This window comes from Mesoplodon densirostris, chromosome 12 (assembly GCF_025265405.1).
Source record: "Mesoplodon densirostris isolate mMesDen1 chromosome 12, mMesDen1 primary haplotype, whole genome shotgun sequence".
NCBI classification, from domain to species: domain Eukaryota; kingdom Metazoa; phylum Chordata; class Mammalia; order Artiodactyla; family Ziphiidae; genus Mesoplodon; species Mesoplodon densirostris.
Genome location: NC_082672.1, coordinates 68,277,525 through 68,298,931, shown reverse-complemented (window position 1 = coordinate 68,298,931; position 21,407 = coordinate 68,277,525). Strand labels below are relative to the sequence as shown.

Genomic DNA, 21,407 nt, shown 5'->3' with positions numbered 1-21,407 from the left:
ATTGTCAAAGAGGTATGTCTGATCATCAGTTTTTGTATAACACCTATTTCTTTTATTCTTACATGCACATTTTTCACAATTTACTATGGGTGAAGTCAAGCTTCATCTTATAATCATTGGCTGCTATAATTTAATTAGCAGCATGTTTTCTTTCTTGGTGGCACATAAACTATGGGCGCATCTTACATCTGATAGTGTCTTAGATTCAGTGAAATAAAGTATCATTCAAGCATCCCTGATAACAGTTATGTGTACTCTTCCATCTTCCTGTCTCTAAGGTGAACCGTTCCATTCTCAAACTTTCCTTAGTTCCTGTTTATTCCTCCTGTTGTCTCCTTTTCACCTCATTTAATTTTCTACTTTTCTCAGGTAGAGTCAGATTATCACCCTGCAGTAAAGCTGTGCTAAATCTGATGGTGTCATTGGTTCACGGTCCCACGTGACAAAATGCTACTTACAAGTCTACATGTTTGCTACAGAACGAACTCCAGTTTCACTGTATAAGCTAGTTAAAATACATCTTTATTTTTGTTTAAAGTGTGATCAGGCCACCCTGTTATATGAGCCTCAACTTATGAAGACAACGTTGTCAGCAGCAGAGCAGTATTGGAATTACGTAAGACAACCAAAGCAATAGGATATATTTAACGACAATGTATCAATAATTATCATTCTTTGAGTAGTGCTGTGGCCTAGGAGAGTCTCTAGAGAGTAAACGTTTCTAAACATGTCCAGGTGCCCTGTACTATCCAATTTCCTTGTTTATGTACCTTCCTTCTTCATTTGTCCCTGAAGCTGGGAGAGCCGCTGGTCTTGGGCCAGGCAACTCCATGGAGGGGAAGCTGCCCTGATGAGCACTGGGAGGGACGGGGGACCTGCTGTGAGCCCTAGAGTTGCAGAAAGAGCTGGTCTCTCACCTCTTTCTACAACCTAGGATCCAGCCAAAACAGACAACTTGCCCCGCAAACTATACTCTGCAATCCCAAACTTTCCCGCCTCTCTCATGCCTTTGCTTAGGCCGACCCTTCCATCTGCAGCAGCACTTCTAACGGGACTTTCTGTGACTGTGGAAATGTTCTCTAGATCTGCACTATCGAATACACTAGTCACTGGCCACATGCGGCTGTTGAGTACAGCACCTGAACTGTGGCCAGCACAACGTGGCAAGAACTGAGCTTTGATTTCTATTTAACTTTAATTAACTTAAATTTAAATAAATATATAGCCAGTGGCTACCATATCAGACCGCACACATCTAGCATGTACTTTCTACATGTGCACCTAGCATGAACATTTCTTCTCCAAATCCCCAACCTTCAGGGAGCAGCTCAGAAGCTGTTTTCTCCACGGGATCCAGTCTTCCCCTGGAAATCATTCTTCCCTTCCTTAGAATTCCCATTACACATTGAACCATTTTTGTTCCACTTAATACTTTTTTAACTTACACGTAATCGCATACCATATCCTTGACCAGTCCTTTTTCTGAGAGCTATACAAGAATAAGACATCTCTTAATCTTAATGTGGACCCTACTATATCTAGTGCAGGGATTTTTTTAATGTTTGCTGCACGAATCTATACTAGAAGCAGAGTAATACACGTTAACAATGAGGAATTGACGATGATTGCTGGGCAGTAAAGGATTAACCTTGACAAAGGAAAGGTTTGGGCCTTGGCCTGTAGCTCCTGGGAGGTTAACTTCTAAACCCCTGGACTGTCCTGCCTGATTGGAGGGTCTTTGTTCACCTGGGGGCCCACGGCCATGCCAGATGGTCTAAGCCAACAATGTGATTTATGATGGGGTCTCAGGCTGAGATTTATCAGCTCAGCCTCTGAACGAACTGGAGACTAAGGTCAGCCATACAGGCAGTCAGCTGTATCCAGATGGCCAGCCCCGAATAAAAACTCTACACTTTGATGGGTTTGGGTGATGTTTCCCTGGCTGGCAATACTCAATGCATGTTGTCACACATTGCTGAGAAAAATAAGTGCTGGCACAGGGCAGATATTCAATATTTAATGAATGGTTGAATGGATGTATGAATGAATGATGTCCCTTAATATTGCAAAATCATGCGAGCTGCCAGACTCACCCAGGTCAAATCATTTCCTGTCTGGGATCTGAGGTTTTTTTTTTTTTTCTTTCCTAGATAGGCACTTAATCCAGTGTAGGGTTTACAGAATTTTTGATTCCTATTTTGAATCTTAATTTCCTGTCTCCTATCCAGAATGCCCCTAAGCTTGCCCTTCATTTTCCCCTTCCCTTTACAACTGAATCCTAGGCTTCATAAGGGTCTCAGAACGTTCATCTGGGAGGCATTTGAGTCTTTTTTTATTGGAGGGAGGCTCTCATGAACCTGTTCACACACGAGAACAGAAGAAGACAGTCCCAGAGCGGCAAGAAATGGGACACAACACAGCAAGCCCACGATGAGCAAGCCCATGAGACCTGGGGGAGGGCAGCTGGAGGGCTCCTGGGCTCCTCCGGGAGCCAGGATGCTGCTCGCGGTGGTCCAGGGGCTGCTGCTCTGTCTGTGAGGGGGTCACGCTCAGCAGGTCCACGTGTGGGCGGCCGGCCAGACACCAGAGATGTCCGTGCCCTTCCCCAGGCATAGCCTCAGAGCCCCTAGGCAAACACTGACCAATAAATTAAGTTGAAAAATATGTAGGAAGCTGGGAATATCAACCGGGAGTATTTGTCGATGGCGTGGGTGTTCTGGAAGATGCGAAGACCCACCTGGCCCTTCAGAAGCCCCTTCTTCTTGGAGGAGTTGGATTCACTGCTCAGGGCCAGGTGGACCACGATTTTGTCTTGCCTTTCTTCTTCTGTCAGAATATGGCTTCTCGGGTACCCGGCCAGGCTGTTGGCCTCAGACTCACTGTAGCTTCCACCCAGCATCATGGTTCTTGAGTGGAGCATTCCACACATGCATGGGAACTGTGGGCAGCAAACACAAGGGGAGATGTCAGGCATGTTTCAGCCTGTGAGACGCCCAGAGGAGGCTGCCTGGGCTGAGAGTAAAGCCCATGGCTTCTCAGAACCACAGGAAAGGCAGAACTAGAAGCATCTCCAGAGATCACTTTGTCCAACAATTCTCTATCCTGCTGTGTATTGGAGTCACCTTGGGAGCTCTTTAAACTGGATGCCCAGGCTCCACTCTAGACTAATTAATTTAAGGCTCCCAGGTGATTCTACTATGCAGCCAGGGTCCAGAACCACTAATTTAGTCCAAATGCCCTCAATTACAGAAGGAAAAACTAAGACCAAGAGAGGCTATACAATTCTCCTGGGATCAGACAGTTAGTGTCAGATTCAGGACTTTAAACACACATCTTCTGGTTCCAGCCGTGGACCTCCACCACTGTGTGCATGAATCAAAAGATGATTAGGGGGGCTTCCCTGGTGGCGCAGTGGTTGAGCGTCTGCCTGCCAATGCAGGGGACACGGGTTCGAGCCCTGGTCTGGGAGGATCCCACATGCCGTGGAGCGGCTAGGCCCGTGAGCCACAGCTACTGAGCCTGCGCGTCTGGAGCCTGTGCTCCGCAGCAAGAGAGGCCGCGACAGTGAGAGGCCTGCACACCGCGATGAAGAGTGGCCCCCGCTTGCCACAACTAGAGAAAGCCCTCGCACAGAAACGAAGACCCAACACAGCAAAAATAAATAAATAAATTAATAAACTCCTACCCCCAACATCTTCTTTAAAAAAAAAAAAAAAAAGATGATTAGGTAGGAGAGTGTCCTTATTCTAAAGAGTTCCACTTAAGGGTAAAGGGTCATGGTACCTATCATGTATTTTTATTTTTATTTTTTTATTTTTATATTTTTTCTTGGATAATCCTCCAAGTTTTTTTTTAACTGAAGTATAATTGATTTACAGTGTTGCATAATTTCAGGTGTACAACAAAGTGATTCAGATATATATATATATAGAGAGAGAGAGAGATACATACACATATACGTAAAACATTTTTTCAGATTCTTCTCCATTATAGGTTATAACAAGATAGTTCCCTGCACTATACAGTAGGACCCTGTTGTTTATCTCTTTTATATATAGTGCCGTGTATCCGTTAATCCCAAACTCCTAGTTTATCCCCCTCCCCACTTTCCCCCGTCATGTATTTTTTAATGGTTCAGCTGCACCAACAAAAGTATGTTTATATGAGAAAAAGCTCACACAAAAATGGCAAAATGTCAGCAATGTTGGATGGAGGGGCAGGGTGTACGACTGTATATTACCCTATTTTTTTCAACCATTTCTGTGAGTATGAAAATGTTTATAAGAAATTATAAGGTGGAGGGAAGGGAATGGTCTTATCTAACTCCTCCCCACCGTTTGAGTCAGCAAAGCTGGCTCCGGTTAACAGCTGGTTCATAAACCCATAGTTGTTGGATGAAGGCTTTGCTATGTTTTTTTTTTTTAATTAAATTAAATTTATTTATTTATTTTTGGCTGCTTTGGGTCTTCGTTGCTGCGGCGCGGACTTTCTCTAGTTGCAGCGAGCGAGGGCTACTCTTCATTGCGGTGCTCGGGCTTCTCATTGCAGTGGCTTCTCTTGCTGCTGAGCACGGGCTCTAGGTGTACAGGCTTCAGTAGTTGTGGCACATGGGCTCAGTAGTTGTGGCGCATGGGCTTAGTTGCTCTGTGGCATGTGGGATCTTCCCGGACCAGGGCTCGAACCCGTGTCCCCTGCATTGGCAGACGGATTCTTAACCACTGCGCCACCAGGGAAGCCCCGAGGCTTTGGCATGTTTTGAATGACTCTATACAGGAAAGTCCAATGCATTATAAATCAAAAGTATTTCAATATAATCCAAATATAATGATTATTCAATATAATAATCAATGTACAGATTATTGAAAATTTAAACAAGGGGCTTCCCTGGTGGCGCGGTGGTTGGGAGTCCGCCTGCCGATGCAGGGGACGCGGGTTGGTGTCCCGGTCTGGGAGGATCCCTCATGCCGCGGAGCGGCTGGGCCCATGAGCCATGGCCGCTGTGCCTGCGCGTCTGGAGCCTGTGCTCCGCAACGGGAGGGGCCACAACAGTGAGAGGCCCGCGTACCGCAAAAAAAAAAAAAAAAGAATTGCCTGGGAGCTTGTCAGCAAGGCCAATTCCAGGGTGCCATCTCTGGAGATTCTGAGCCCGTAGGTCTGGGGTACAGCCCTTAATCTTCATCTTTAATAGGCTGAGAAGGTGAATCCAGGCCAGGTGCTCCTGGGCTCCCACTCTGGGAACCTCAGCTCCACTGGAGGCCATGTTAACGTTGTGAACAGTAGCTTCTCTGTGGGGCAGCGGGAGAGAGATTTCGTGTCCTCCCACTGGTCTGCCTCCCCAGCAACCACAGCTTCTCAGCCTTTCAACTGCGTGCTTGACAACAGTGGAGAACAAGCCCTCAGTTCCTGGCTGTCTGTTCCCATAGACATGGAGCTAGACTTGGAGCCCAAAGGGCTGTCCACGTATGATTTCCTCATTGCTCTTTAGCCAGCGTTGTATCATCACTGGCAAACACCGGGCCCATCATATGGTAACAGGTTAATAATGATCTGCTTGAGTACAAGTTACGCGCTGTTAATGGTTCATGGGCGCATATCTGTCGGATGAAGGCTTTGCTATTTTTTGAACGGCTCTACAGAAGGAAAGCCTAACAGATTACAAATCAAAAGTGTTTAAGTATATTCCAAAGGCATTAGATAGTGATCAATGTACAGATTATCAAAAATTGAGGGAATTTCCCGGTGGTTGAGGGGTTAGGACTCGGCACTTTCATTGCCAAGGACCTGGGTTCGATCCCTGGTTGGGGAACTAAGACGCAACTGGTGGGAAAAAAAAAACAAAAAACTGAACAAATCCTCAAATGCTGAAGCAAAAGTATTTTGAAGACAATTTAAAATATAAACTCTTAAACAATCTAGCATATTTGAAGACAACTGGAAATATTTAACAGGTATAATGTGGGCATTAAAAGACTGTTTTTAAAAAGGCAACAGGTCTTCTTTCCTAAAATTTAAAGCTCCCTTTGCTAAGGAGCTCCCAGCCAGCTAGACACACATAAATGTGGAATTTTCACATCCCCTGATCTCTACAACTTTTAGGTTAACACCCATTTTGATCAGTACAATGACTAGGAAGGATTTGGTAACAAGTTGGCATTTTATTTCTTTTTTTTTTTTTTTTTTTTCTTTTTGCGGTATGCGGGCCTCTCACTGTTGTGGCCTCTCCCGTTGCGGAGCACAGGCTCCGGATGCGCAGGCCCAGCGGCCATGGCTCACGGGCCCAACCGCTCCGCGGCATATGGGATCCTCCCAGACCGGGGCACGAACCCGTATCCCCTGCATCGGCAGGCGGACTCTTAACCACTGCGCCACCAGGGAGGCCCGGCATTTTATTTCTTAATGTGATTAATAAGAGTCCGCATATGAATAGAATAGATTTTCCCTCTCTGCCCAGGTGCATTGCCCTAAATTCCCCAGTTGCATTCCATCCCATAGTAGACTTTACTATAGTGTAGTATCGTATAGAGAGCATAGCATTTCCGATGAGTCTAAAGGCTAAGGCTGTGTGTGGCTGAATTTTCACTGGGCCAGAGCACTGATAAATACAGGAGTTTTTTATTCTAGAACTTTCCTCTTGTCTGTTCACAGGCCGTAGAGACATTCTCCCTAGACAGGTTCAGTAATGATACTGATAATTTATGTGCATCTAGAACCACACAGTTTCAAAACAACTCTCATATACATTTTTGTAAGGGTATTGTGACCCTTACAATAACCCTGGGAGGAAGGTGGGGTGAGGGTTCTGTTATACTTTTTTTTTAACAGATGAGGAAACTGAGGCCCAACATAAATGGCAGAGTTGGGCCCAAAAACCCAAGTCTTCCTAGTCTTTGTCCAAAGGCTTTCCACTTTCTGGGATCCTTTGTGATGGAAGCCAAAATATTCTAAAACGGATCCTCCGCCTTTTGCACAAACATCTCCCTTTGCTCCATGAAAGCTCCCTCCCGCTATTCTCATCCAACCAGCAGCATGGGCTCCAACAAGGGAATGAATGACACTTCTCTCACCTTCTCCTGCAGCTTCCGCTCTCTCCGCTCCTGCATGGTGGTCAGGTAGTTGACGGCCGCGTACTCCAGCACCGAGAGGAACACGAACACGAAGCTGACCCAGAGGTAGATGTCCACGGCCTTGACGTAGGACACGCGGGGCATGGAGGCGTTCACCCCCGTGATGATGGTGGACATGGTCAGCACCGTGGTGATCCCTGCAGCATCCAGCTTTAGTTCAGCCACTGACAAGGGTACACAGTTGCCCTCACATTTCACTAAGTCCCTTTTTTGTTTCAACTATTAACCATTTTATATTGATTTTTCTAGTATGCTTCTTCCAAGGTCTTATGACGCTTAAAGAGATTTTATGTATAGTAGCGTGTATATGTCCATCCCAATCTCCCAGTTTATCCCTCCCCCTCTGGTAACCGTAAGGTTGTTTTCTACATCTGTAACTCTATTTCTGTTTTGTAAATAAGTTCACTAAGTCCCATTTTACATTTGCTCCCTCTTACATCTAATAGGAAGTGGCCAGGGCACGTTTCCACCTCATAGAGGTGTGAGGATCTGCAAGGATCTGCGCCTGAGCAGCCGACCCATTCTCCTCCCAACCAACTGCCTGTCCCCTTTCACTCTGAGCCACTTGGGAGCCTGGGTTTCTGTGATGTGGTTGCTAAGCTCAGCAGAGCTTTCCCAAAGGATCTGCTCAGATGTGGACTTTAAAACAGTGGCTGTGAAAATCAACTCTACTTCAATAAAAAATAAAAATTAAAAAGCAGGGGCTACAGGACCCCTCTCAAGGAACCTTCCCAAACTTCAAGGAACCTTCCCAAACTTCAAGGAAAGAACACATCCTGCCTCCTCTGAGTCCAGGAAGACTGTGGAAATTCCTGGAAGCCTGTCATACAGGCTTTAGTCCAAATCTCGATGATGAGTTGCACATGTTTACTCTGGCATTTAGGGCCTGTGAAGGTCTAAACCACAGCTCCAGGGCGTACAGCCCTCTCCTTCCCAGAAACCATGAAATATGGGCCCTGCTCCCAAACTCTCAGTCTGTCTAAATAAGGCCAACGAAGTTTTTGTATTTGCAGAGTAAGTTTGGGCATTTGTCGAATTGTCTTATTTATCAAAGTACTGAGCTCTGATACTGCCAGTGGTGGAGGTCTACACCCCTGGTAGGTGCTATCTTTCTGAAATGATTCGAGCAGAGCTGATGCGGTTTGAGCGCCCCGTGGTTTTCACAGTGTAGTCTGGGACACTGAGGGCAGTATGTGAATGGAAAGCAAGCAGCAGGAGGCAAGTTCGCTCCTTCTGACTCTGACAGCCCATCGGTTAAGGACCCTGAATGATGATTTTACTTCTTCTTTACATAGTGATTGATTGAAAAAAACAAACCAACCACCCTATCACACCTTATCAAATGCTTTTACCCAGTGAAACTCTGGCGGGCACAGCTCTGCGGTCGATCCAGAAGGACACCCAGGACAGCATGACCATCAGGGTGGCGGGAAAGTAGGTTTGCAGCAAGAAGAAGAAGATGTGGCGCCGCAACGTGAAGTTAATGTAGAGACGGTTGTACCAGCCTGGGGGACACAGGAAGAAGCCAGTGAGGTTCCATCGCTGAGGCAAAAACAAACTCCTTCCCTGGGGGCCCTTCGTCCCATGTCATCACACTCATCTTCAGCAGAAAGTTAAAAGTTAATGATCCAAGGGATGTCCCTGGCAGTCCAGTGGTTAAGAATCTGCCTTCCAATGCAGGGGATGTGGGTTTGATCCCTGGTCAGGGAACTAAGATCCCACATGCTGCGGGGCAACTAAGCCTGCGTGCCGCAATTACTGAGCTCACACACCACAACTAGAAAGCCCATGCACCACAACTACTGAGCCTGCATGCTCTGGAGCCTGGGCATCACAACCAGAGAGAAGCCTGCGCACCACAACGAAGAGCCCTCACATCGCAGCAAAACGATCCCGTGTGCCACAACTAAGATCCGGCACAGCCAAAAATAAATTAAAAAGAAAAAAGAGTTAATGATCCAAAAAAAATAAAATAGGGAATTCCCTGGCGGTCCCGTGGTTAGGACCCCTTGCTCTCACTGCTGGGGCCCGGGGTTAAACCCTGATCGGGGAACTAAGATCCCACAAGCCTCACAGTGCGGCCAAAAAAAAAAAAGTTAATGATTGGTTGGCTTAGTATAATACATTTCCTTTCTAAAATCTAATCTCTCTGAGTCTCAGTTTTCTCATCTGTAAACTGGGGATACTACGATCTACACCATAGATTTGTTGGGTAGAAATTAGTTAATTCATACAAAGCACTCAAAACAGTGAACACATAGTGAAAGATATACCGGGAACTCTTAAAAATGGTTTTAGAAAGAGAGTTGATTTGAACTTGCCAAGAACAGAAGAGAAAAGAAAATTGTGTGGCAATGCACATCAGAGCAAAAGAGAAGAAAGGGATGGGGGTGAGGACTATGGGCATAAAGGGAAAGCAAGTGTGGGCTCTCCTGACACCAAGGCAACCTTGGCTGGGGCCCGCTCTTCTCCAGTGTTTGGTGTTGCGAACAGAAGGGTGGGGCTGGGGGCAGGCGAACGGGGAGATGGTGTCCATGCAGCGGCACACGGTAGCCCAAAAGCTTCCCACAGCCAGGCCTAGGCTTCTCAGCACTGGGACAAAGGGTAAAGAAGTGAGAAGTCCTCCTGGGTCCCATGGCTGCTGCAGAGCTGTGTATTGCAGCTCTATATTGCAGAGCTGTGTAGCATATAAAGGTACGTTGAAGTTCTAAATCCCACTGCCTGCGAATGTAACTTTATTAAGAAATCGGGTCTCTGTACATGTAATCAAAGTAAGACGAGGTCATATTGAGTTAGGGTGGCCCATAATCCAGTGACCAGTGTCCTTAAAGAAGAGGGATGTTTGCACATAGATGCCCAGAGACACACCAGGGGAAGATCAGAGTCACAGGGAGAATGCCACGTGACAAGAGAGGCAGAGGTTGGAGTGATGCCATAACCACCAGGGCTAGTAAGAGGCAAGGAAGGAGTCCTCCCCAGAGCCTTCAGAAGGAGCACGGCGCTCAGGCTTCTGGCCTCCAGCACTGTGAGTGAACACATTTCTATCGTTTAAAGCACCCAGTTTGTGGTACTCTGTTAGGACGGCTCTAGGAAACTAACACAAGGGCTGATGGTGAGATTCAAGAAGAGCGGACAAATGGATCCTCTCAAAACTTCAAACATGGCCCCAAGGTCCAAGAAGAGGTCACACTATGCATAAGAAATGAATCTATAGCTCTGAATATAGGTAATAAATACATAGGTAAATCCAGTAATAAATACATAAATAAATAGGTAATAAATACATTTCCCCATATCGTTAAGTCAAACGAATCAGGTTACAGAATAGCGTGTACACTCTGACCCTACTTTTGTAAAATTACATTATTAAAGCAGGATGTCTGCAAGGGTGTTTGCTGAATTGTTCAGAATGACTACCTCTGACCATGGAATTTCAGAGGGCAGCAATTTTTAAAGCCTCTGCTTTTTTTTTTTTTTTTGCGGTACGCGGGCCTCTCACTGTTGTGGCCTCTCCCGTTGTGGAGCACAGGCTCTGGATGCGCAGGCTCAGTGGCCATGGCTCACGGGCCCAGCCACTCCACGGCATGTGGGATCCTCCCGGACCGGGGCACGAACCCGCGTCCCCTGCAACGGCAGGCGGACTGTCAACCACTGCGCCACCAGGGAAGCCCAGCCTCTGCTTTTAAGTGTTGTTTATGTCTTGTTGGACTGGGCATTATTAAAATAATGAAAAGTTATTTTCATTGGAAGGGGAAAAAGTTAACACTGAAAAAGAATTCTAATGTGTTTTCTTCCACATTTGAATCCGACCATGGCAGAAGTTAGCTACCAGTGCTGCTGTAGAAGGCCAGTCTGGAAGTGGTGTGGAATTTCTGAATCAGAAACTGAGACAGGGAGATCTTCTCATCTGTTTTCAGGGATTCGTCCCCATTCTTCCAGTACAGCATCAGATCTTCATCTGTATATGCATCTTTGGGAAGAGGAAAATAAGTTAATTTCACTCCTTTTCTTCTGAGGCAGGAGCAACAGGGCCATCCTACCTCAGCCAGGGATTAAATAGGTCTTACCCCTGGCAGGCAGTACTCAGTCTCATAGTTAGTAAAATGGCACAGAGAGGGAATAAGGCAAAGATCTGTCATGACGAATAGACACTTACAGCTTTCCAGCTCCAAAGAACAGGTCTGGGAGTCCAGGGGAAAGTGGCTGAAATCCATGTTGCACATGGCAGTGACTGTAATCCTAGAACCCAAACAAACATGTTGGCTCATGCAGTGAGTTACTGGCTCATATACATGCCCACCAAGGGCAGCTGCCTCTTCACGTCTACATCAGAAGCTCGGAAACCTAGGACTCTAACTTTTTTTTTTTTTTTGCCTCACAGTGCAGCATGCGGGATCTTAGCGCCCTGACCAGGGATCGAACCCGTGCCGCCAGCATTGGGAGCACTGAGTCTTAATCACTGGACTGCCAGGGAAGTCCCTCTAAGTTAACTTTTAGAGTTTTGTCTTCTGTAGATGATGGTATTTGTTCTGCCCGGATCCCAGCTCCTGAGGCTGCTGGCTGTGCGTGGTCCACACCTGGACCCTTCTCTGGGCATTGCCCGCATCCAGAGACTCGTCTTCCCCAGAGATGCCCGGAGGTTATGCCCCGCCTCCCCAGCCCCGACTCAAGGCTATTAGCACTGAATTCTGGCGAACTGTACAAGGTGTGGGATGAAACCGTGTAGTCACTCAAGTCAGCCCAGAAGCCAATCTGCAGTAGCACCTAATAAAGAGTAGCTATCATTATTTTCCTAATTTTTGTTTATTACCAATAATTACCTATTTTTGTTTATTACCAATAAACTAGAATCACAGGCTCTCAGGGGTGGAGGGTACATAGAAGGTCACCGTCTCCCTCAGATCATTCAGGTTCAATTAGTCTCCTAACCTGACCTTAAGATCCCCGATGACAGGGAAGTCAGCACCTACTACGGTGGTCATTTCGTCTTCAGAGAGTTCTAACTAATATCAGAAGGTTCAGACCCTCCCAGGTAACCCACAGACCCAAATACAGTGACAAACTCTTCGGGGCCAAAGGGACAGACCACACATATACATTTTTTTTTAATACAGGGTTTTTTTTTGTGGTGGTTTTTAAACCAAGAGTTGACTAGCTAATTCATTCCACAATTACTGTTTTCTCACCTACTGTGAAAGGCACAGTTTAGCTCTGATGCTACAGTGGTAAATCAGTCAAACAATCCCTGGCGTTGTCCACACATATGAGGATGCCATTGGACACAGAGACCATGACCCCGTGGACAGTTACCTCAGGCTGTACAGCACCTGCCCATCCGGGAACACCCTCAGCATGATGTTGTCCGTGGTGGTGTCGTGGATGAAGGACCTTTTGGAGTGAACGAAGAAAACGTCGGGGACCCAGATCTTCTTCACCAGCCGGCCGTCGAAGGTCATGCTTTTGTTGCTGGTGCTGGGGAAGACCAGCCGCTCATCCTTCCAGTAATGCCGCAGGTAGAGGGTCATGGTGAAGTCCTGTGGGAGTGGGGGGGAGACCAGACAGAGATGGCTTACAAAGCTCTCTTCCTGATGGCCGACCCTCCGTCCACCACTGCGACGGACACCTCAGGCTCAGCCTCCAGAGTTGAAGGAAACAGTTCTGCAGCCCTGCGGGACGATGGCCAAGGGAAAGAGAATGGCTCATGTTGGTGCCTCATGAGGTTGGAGCCCAAGGGACAGCACAGCCCCTCCTTCAGGCTTTGCAAAGGAAAATGGCAGCTGTGATGCCCACCGCCTGCCCTGGGGCCAGGAGAGCTGGATTCCCACAAAGCCCTGCACTCTCACCTAGACCTTTGCACACATGGCTCCTTACCTATTGGCTAACCATTCAATTCAACTTAGCAAACACTTCTAGAAACCTGAACAGTCAAGTGTCCCATTTTGCCTTTTTTTTTTTTTTTTTGTGGCCACACTGCGTGGCCTTCGGGATCTTAGTTCCCTGACCAGGGCTCAAACCTGTGCCCCCCTGCAGTGGAAGCATGGAGTCTTAACCACTGCACCGCCAGGGAAGTCCTAAGTGTCCAATTTTGGAGGGTTTCTACTATTAGGCTTGTAGTATCTTTAAAGGCAGAATTGTTTCCTGCCCACCCCTGAATCTCCAGACCCTAGTTTAGTGCCTGGCAAGGCACAATAGTGGATGCTCAATAAATATCTGCAGAATGGAAAAATGCGGGGAAAGGAGATGGGCAGCTGCATGTCTAGTATAATTTCAGCCTGAAAGCTTATCCTGTTAAAAAGTGTCTCCTCGTCTGCACAGCTGATGCCTGAAACCAAGAGTGTAGCCCTTACACCGTAGCCAGAGCTAATACATGAACGCCAATGAATAAATAACTACCCCAAAGAGCCTGTTCCAGGAGCAGGTGAGGAAGGCTGGAAGGACGCATGCGGTGGCCCACGTCTGCTCGGCCAACCACACCCAGGCTCCTCCTGCCTGTCCTGGAGGCCCGCCCGTGGAGGGGAGCCCCGCCCCACTGGCCCACCTCTGCAGCCCCTCTCTTCCCCGTTTTGTCGGCCACTCTTTCAGTTTCCAAATTCCCTGTTCTTCTGCCTCAGAGACCTCGTACGCGCTCTTGCTTGGCCCTCCCTACAGCTGTCAGGTCTCAGCTGAAACGAGGCTTCTTCAAGGACGCTCCGGTGCCCGCCTGAGCCTGCTGGGCGCTGCCAAGGAGTGAGCCGGGAAGCTGTGCTCCCGGCGGGCGCTGGCGCGCAGAGACCTGCAGAATTTGAAGGGCAACACGTCCACCTCCGGCGCTCTTCGAAGTGTGGCGGGTCCAGCCGCTCACGCCGCTAAAGGGGCGTGTTCAGAACGTAGAGGGCTGGGCCTCACTCCCAGAGACCGAATCAGGAAGTCTGGGGCGGGGCCTGTGTGCATTTAACCCCCCCCCCCAACCCGTCCCCAAGTTTTACCTACGAAGCTGCAGAACCCAGGCTCTGGATTTTACTAAACCTGGGCCAACCTCCAAATCCTGATTTCATCCCCTCCAGCTCTGGCCCCGCCCCCAGACGCAGCCTGCCCCAGCGTGGCCCCACCCACCGCAGGCCCCCAAGGGACCTCGGCCACAGCAGCCCGCCCCGGCGCTGCCTACCGAGCGCGCCTCGTACCATGTCAACCTCCGAGATGCTGTCCAGGCTCTCCACCTGCACGTCCACGCCCACCGGGATGGCAGGGCCTGCAGAGAGGCAAAGACGGCTGGTTAAGGCGCCTTCCTCTCTAGCACTGGGCAAGCAGACAGCCCCTACCCCCTTCCCAGGGGAGCCTGAGCGGAGCGGGGGTGAGGCAGTGGTTCAGATTCCATGAGGGTTTTCTTGCTACTTCCTGGCAGGTTGGGTGCCTGAGCTTTCTCCATGCGGGCGGGGACTGTGTCTACCTTAAGTGCCTTTCCTGGGCCAACATGGGTGTTTAACCCATGCTTGTTGCATGAGTGGATGAGCTGGATTATGTATGTTTATGCTTCCATAAAATGTTTTTTTTTAGGTTTTAATATTTTAAAAAGTCTTAAATGGGGAAAACAAAAAACCCTGTGTCTGTCAAGCATATTAATTAATGCTCTTCCATTCACAGGCAAAAAAAATGTCTCTGAGAGCATCAGGTGGCATCTGGGCGGGGCCATCTGAGAGGAAGGCATTGTCTGGAGGCCAGCCCACTGCACCTGGGTCCTCTGGGCCCTGGCCAGGGAGTGCAGGACCCAGACATGCCAACCCACCGTGGTCTGAGCTGGGAGAAGTTTAGGGTGGCAGGGGGAGTGTGGGTCTCAGGGAATGAGGACTGGGAGGGCCGGGGACTTTGGCTGAAGGCAGGGGAGGAGGATCAGAGATCCTGACAGGATCTGGTGGGCCGGGGCATTGAATGGGCTCACCGGCTCTCCCCACACCTCCACGCTGGTAGCTTTGCTAAGGCTTGCAATCCCACCATGAAAGATTTGGGGCTTTAGGCTGAGCCCGATAGAATGGGAGCATTTTATTTATTACTGGTGGGATTTAGTGGCTATTTTCTGTGTTCTTAGACATGAAAGCAAATGAGCACAACCTTTTTTTTTTTTTTTTTTAAACCAGGGATCGAACCTGGGCCCACAGCAGTGAAAGCACCGAGTCCTAACCACTGGACTGCCAGGGAATTCCCACAACATTTTATTTTTTATTTTTACTTTTCCCCTCCCAGATAAATTGGGTCATAAGCTGATCTTTTTATTTTCCTGTGCTCTCAACTGAGGGCTCAGGTCAGGGCCCATGAGCAATCACTGCTCTAACAGCCGGAGCCTTCTCTCACTCCACGCTCCAGGAGGGCACTTCAGAGGGGCAGAGTGGAATGGCCAGTGTGAGGCTGAAACCCCCTCCTCAGGGCTGACTGGCCTGCCTTCCTCCCTCGAGGGGCCTGCAACTCGAGGGAGGGTCTGCCAGCAGCCTGGCTGGGACCCCCTCCCAGCACCCACACCCCTGAGCCCCTGTGCAGGACCGGTGTTCCCAACATCACCATGGGAAGCAGGGCTGGTTAATTCCCCGTCCTCTCGATGGACCTTCCTTCACTCGAGACATTAAAACAGCCCAGGGCTGGAGCTCTTAACCCTCATCACCTTTCCCCCTTGTTCCGTTTCTCTAAAGTGCCACATCCAGTTGTCCCAAGAGCCAAAGGGCAGAAACAGTATAGCCATCAGCTTCTTTGGGCCCACTTCCCTGTGGCCTGGTTTTCAGATAATGGGCACAGTGTTTGACCAGCAGCTGGTTTTGGCAAAGGACCTTTTCCAGATAAAATACAACAGCTTGCTTGGTGCCTGTCACTGTGTCTCTCTGTCCCCGGGGCCTGCCTTGCTCTCCACAGTTCCAGCCGTCCTTTGGATAGAAATTTGATAAAGGCTGTGAGGGTGGCGTTCAGCCTCTGGAGGTATTGCCCACATGGGAGTGCAGGTCAGGCTCCAAGGATCCTGGGTTGTTGGAAAACATCTGTGTGCTCAGGAGGCTCCAGAGCTGCACTCGGGGACTCGCACCCCAAGCTTGAACAGGACCAACAGCTCTGCCCTCCTTGGTCCAAGTGCAATGGAGGTGACCTTTGCCATTGACTTGCCCCACAGCCCAAGACTAACGCTCCGCCCCGAGGTTCTCCTGAGCTCTTCATTTTGTGGCTCTTCCCAACCTGATTTTCGAGAAATTCTTCCAAATCACTGGTCTTTCTCCTTTTTCCGTGAGCAGTTTTATGTTTAGAGTATGATTGAGTCCTATAAGGTGTTAGAAAGAAAATAAGCTAACTAGGCATTTGTGCCTTGGCCCCTGAACACTGACGTGGGTTCTTCTACTTTCAGAGAGGGATCTGGTGAGCCAAATGGAAGTCACCGGTGGAATTTCAGGCAGTATAGCCAGTGAGGCAACAAATTCATAAGGGAAATACGTGTTTAGCCAAGAGCTTTTCTTGGTTCCTAGCCTTTCTGCAATTATTTCTCCTCACGTGGTCCTGGAAAGCACACGTTAGGGATTTATCCATTTTTGAAATAAAGCTATATGTCATTTCTGCTCCACTGACTCTACAAGAATAAATGTGAGGTAGAATTTTAAGGCAAATTAAAACAGAATTTGCCAACAGGCATCCTGCCCTAAATGAAGGTGTTTTTCAAGCAGAAGGAGCATGATCCAGAAAGAAAGCTGGAGATGCAAGAATGAAAGACCAACAAAAATAGTAAATATATGTATGATTCTAAGGGAACACTGACTATATAACACAATATTAACCATGTGTTGTAGGATTGAAAAAACTAAATAAAAATATACAACACTTAAGAAGGGAGAGGTATAAATGGAGTGAAAGTGTTCTGAGGTCTTTGCATTGTCTGGAGGACAGTAAAAATAGTTAATTAACATACTAGTATTATAAGCCAAAGATTCATGTTGTTTTCTAGGGAACCATAAAAAAAAGTAGTAAGGGTATATATTTTCAAAACTAAAATAGGAAAGCCATCCCTGGTGGCGCAGTGGTTGAGAGTACGCCTGCCGATGCAGGGGACACAGGTTCGTGCCCCGGTCCGGGAGGATCCCACATGCCACGGAGCGGCTGGGCCCGTGAGCCATGGCCGCTGAGCCTGCGCGTCTGGAGCCTGTGCTCCGCAACGGGAGAGGCCACGACATACCCCAAAAGGAATCTGTCTGTTTCTCGCAGGTTGTCCATTTTATTGGCAGAGAGTTGCTTGTAGTAGTCTCCAACAATGCTTTGTATTTCTGTGGTGTTCGTTGTAACTTCTCTTTCGTTTCTAACTGTATTATTTGAGTCTTCTCCCTCTCCTTCTTGATGAATCTGGCCTCTCTCACCTTTTGAGATGGACCTCATTCTGTCTATGGAATGTGTATCTCTCTAAATAAATCCACTTCTTACATATCGCTTTGTCTCTCACTGAAGTCTTTCTGCGCTAAGACATAAAGAACCTGAGCTTCACTAAGTCCTGAGACCAGGTGTGTGATTTCAATGAAAGGACAGTGAGTTCAAGTTCCAATCTGAGTTGTGCAGTTTCAACATGGATCCAAATAGCTGAGAGTTGTTCCCTGTTAGAGGAAAGGAATTAAACTGGGCTCTAGGCAGGGACAGGCTGTCAGATGAAGCAGCACAGCGCAGGGGGGCCACCATGGACAGATGTTCATGGCAGACTCGAGCATGGACGTGCAGCAAGAGAGAGGCTTCTACGACAGAAGAGTTCTGGCAGGGGGTGGTAAGCTGGGGGGGCAGCTGGGCCAGACCGTGGAACTTTCAGGACACAGAGGGGAGAGGCGGGTCTGCATTTCATCCCGTAGAATATGGGAAGCCCTGAAGTTTCTGAGGGAGCAGCACAGGGAAGGGGTGTTTCCAGAAGGTGAATTTGGCTACGAGGTGTGGTTTGGGGGCCATGGTGTTGGGTCAGTAGTGCTTCCCGCCTTCTTATTATTATTATCCACGAAAGAGAAAATTTAATTTATTTAAGTATGAATTCATTTAAATTTAAATTAAATACTAAGAAATAAGATGGGAAGGGAAGGTGGAGCTTTGGAGGGCCACAACCATTGTAACGTCTAAGATTATTTTCCACCCCCCAAGACAGCATTGAGAATGTGTGGTGTGAGGGAGCAGATCTGAGAGACACTGTGATGCATGAATTGATTCAACTTGGTTGATCTAGGAGGGGAAAGGGCAGGAGGGAGGGGGGCAAAATCAGCAAGGTCTCCATGGTTCCCTGCCTGAGTCACGTAAGAGAAAGCTGACAGAAAATCAGCAGGTTCACTAAGTGAAGGCCGCCAAGTATGGGTTTTGCAATTATCTCAAGGAAGCACAGGAGCCAATATTTCATCTCCTAAATTCAGCCCTTTGGTGGTTGGATGTGGCGCTGGAAGGGTTCTCCTGTGCTCTAGAAGCTGACATGGGGAGAGTGCTGCAGGCCCAGCCACTGCCCCAACCTGCCCCTGGTCCCACCTTCCCCGCTCACTCAATCTTGGCCGGTCCAGCCGTTGCCCCTCTGGGAAAGCAGACCCACACTCCACCCTGCTCTGTGCTGGTGACCTTCCATCTCTACAGTTTGAATTAAAAATCAGTATCATGCTGGTGAGGATGTAAACTGATGCAGCTGCTCTAGAAGAAAGTATAGGAGTTCCTGAAAAAACTAAACATAGAACTGCCTTGTGACCCAGCAATTCCACTTCTGGGTATATACCCAAAGAATTGAAAACAGGGTCTTGAATAGATGTTTGCACACACATGTTCATGGCAGCATTATTCCCGGGAGCCAAAAGGTAAAAACAACCCAAATGTCCATTGACAGATGAATGGCAATTAAACAAGATGTGATATATTCATACAATGGAATATTATTTGGCCTTACACACTACAACATGGATGAACCTTGAAGGCATAATGCTAAGTGAATAAGCCAGTCACAAAAAGACAAATACTGTATGATTCCACTAACATGAGAAACCTAGAGCAGTCAAATTCATAGAGACAGAAAGTGGAATGGTGGTTGCCAGGGGCAGGGGGAAGCAGGAGTAAAGAGTTATTGTTTCGGGGCTTCCCTGATGGTGCAGTGGTTAAGAATCCGCCTGCCAATGCAGGGGACACGGGTTCGATCCCTGGTCCAGGAGGATCGCACACGCCGCAGAGCAACTAAGCCTGTGAGCCACAACTACTGAGCCTGCGCTCCACAACTACTGAAGCCCGCGCGCCTAGAGCCTGTGCTCCGCAAGAGAAGCCACCGCAATGAGAAGCCCGCGCACCACTACGAAGAGTAGCTCCCACTCGCCGCAACTAGAGAAAGCCCGTGCGCAGCCAAAAGTAAATAAATAAATTTATTTTTTTTAAAAAGAGTTATTGTTTCATTGACAATTTAGGAAGATGAAAAAGTTCTGGAGATGTATGCTGGTGACGATTGCACAACAATGTGAATATTCATTTACCACTGAACTATATGGTTAAAATGGTACATTTTATGCTATGTATGTTTTAGCCCAATTTTTTAAATTTAAATTTTAATTTTAAAAAATCAGCATTGCACTCTTTCTCCTAACAAATGGAGGGGAAACCCCAGGCCTCTGGAGGTTCTCCTAACCAGGACACACCAGCGAACCAGGCAGCTGGGAGCTTAGACAAGATATTTTTGTTTCAACTGATCCCTGGGATTATTAGGAAGCTGCTAGATTTTTAATCTTTTCTTTTTCCAGACTGAAAAGGTCATCCGAGTGGTATCTAGTCTTAGGCAAATTCCTCTCTAGCAATTATTTTTAAATGTCAGTCCACAAGGAAGCCCCTCTTCGAAAAACAAGTTAGGAAGAGAAGACAGGGATGCAACACATACCCCACAATTGTTGACGGGCATCTTGTTGGCACGGCCTGCTGAGCGTGCATGGCTGCTTTTTAGAGGGGCGTGTTAGGCTGGGCCGGCATTAGGGCCGGTTGAGCCCAGGCTCTGCTTTGGACCAGGTGTCTGGCACAGGGCTGTCCCCAAGGAAGGCGGGCTTTCTCTTACTCACACAGAGCCGTCTATGTGCTGTCTGCAAGCCTCCTTCCTCAGAGACACCCCACCCCCCACCCCTGGCCAGTGCCTCTGCGCAGGAGTGAGAGGCTGGATGGAATGGAGACCCTCAGGAGGACCTGCAAGGAAGGCTTCTTGGCTCTAAACCATCTGCAGGTGCTCCAGGGATTATGGATTATAGCAATCATTGGAACCCCAGGCGGTGGGAAGCTCCCTCCTCTGATGGCCCCATCCAGCCTGCTTGGCCATGTTGCAGCAAAAATAGAAATAAGACTTTTCTGATAAACAAGGAAAATAAGGAAACAATGAACAGGCTGGGGAAACAACATAAACAGGTCCGAAAGAGTTAAGCAATCTTGGTTATTGTTTAGCTGTTACTACTAACAAACACTTGTAGCTAGACTTGTCCTTCACAAAGCTGATTACCCTCTGACTCCATACATATTACCCGTTGCACCTGGCCTTTCTTCTCCCCTACACTCGCTTGTAGCACTCTTCATTTCAGAAAGGAGTTCACGGGCCAATAACTTCAGGGACACCAGACCCGGGTGCTGAGCCGCCTGATGTCAGCTTTGGCCATGAATTTGCAGAAGAAAAGAAATGCAAGACCTTCACTACTTTTGATCCTTATCATATACCCCTGCGAGCCGAGCCCCACGTATAAAATCTTCTCCGTTTCCCCAAGGAGGCGGGCACAGTTCTTGAGGCGTTAGCCTACTGTGTCTTCCCTTTGCCTGGCAAGGAAAATCAAAAGCCTCTCTATTTCTTATCTTCCAGTTCTGTCTCCGTATTTTTTTTTTTTTTTTTTTTGCGGTACACGGGCCTCTCACTGTTGTGGCCTCTCCCGTTGCGGAGAACAGGCTCCGGACACACAGGCTCAGCAACCATGGCTCACGGGACCAGCCGCTCTGCGGCATGTGGGATCCTCCCGGACCAGGGCACGAACCCGTGTCCCCTGCATCAGCAGGCGGACTCTCATCCACTGCGCCACCAGGGAAGCCCTGTCTCTGTATTTTTATTTGGCATCGGAGCATAGGGAGCCAGATTGGCAACAGCCAGGGCTCCACGAGTTGCAAAGATTCTTATTTATGAGTTCACGTGTGTGTACCTCACCATGTGCTCCCCTGGTCCTATTTCATCCAAGTGACATCTAGACATCCAGGAAAGCCCTGCAGGGGAGAAAATGTGCCCAGAAGACCAGCTGCTCTGGGGGGAGGGCTTGGGAAGGAGGAGTAGCCCCCTCCCTTGGCTTT

The 21,407-nt window shown here is 48.1% G+C and overlaps 1 protein-coding gene across 5 annotated transcripts; it reads right to left on the bottom strand.

The window, feature by feature from the left end:
* Nucleotides 1-2,324: 2,324 nt before the first annotated feature.
* On the bottom strand, nucleotides 2,325-13,947 carry LOC132499945 (gamma-aminobutyric acid receptor subunit rho-2). Of its 5 annotated transcripts, none has more exons than XM_060114629.1 (7): nucleotides 13,897-13,947; nucleotides 12,435-12,658; nucleotides 11,281-11,363; nucleotides 10,954-11,094; nucleotides 8,477-8,629; nucleotides 7,065-7,288; nucleotides 2,325-2,938 (listed from the first exon to the last, which is right to left on the bottom strand). In XM_060114629.1, exons 2-7 carry the CDS (start codon nucleotides 12,647-12,649, stop codon nucleotides 2,627-2,629), a joined length of 1,128 nt encoding a protein of 375 aa, XP_059970612.1. In that variant the 5' UTR covers nucleotides 12,650-12,658; nucleotides 13,897-13,947; the 3' UTR covers nucleotides 2,325-2,626. The 5 variants fall into 5 exon arrangements, with proteins under 5 accessions (XP_059970612.1, XP_059970610.1, XP_059970614.1 ...); XM_060114627.1 differs by having other exon boundaries at nucleotides 13,663-13,930; XM_060114631.1 differs by having other exon boundaries at nucleotides 7,065-7,261; nucleotides 13,663-13,930.
* Nucleotides 13,948-21,407: the final 7,460 nt, after the last annotated feature.

Coding starts and splice junctions, on each gene's coding strand:
- LOC132499945 (XM_060114629.1), bottom strand. CDS start 12,649: ATGACCCTCTACCTGCGGCATTACTGGAAGGATGAGCGGCTGGTCTTC. Junction 11,364..12,434: donor CAGGTGCTGTACAGCCTGAG/GTAACTGTCCAC, acceptor TTTGGGTTCTAG/GATTACAGTCACTGCCATGT. Junction 7,289..8,476: donor GCCCGCCAGAGTTTCACTGG/GTAAAAGCATTT, acceptor TACCCTTGTCAG/TGGCTGAACTAAAGCTGGAT.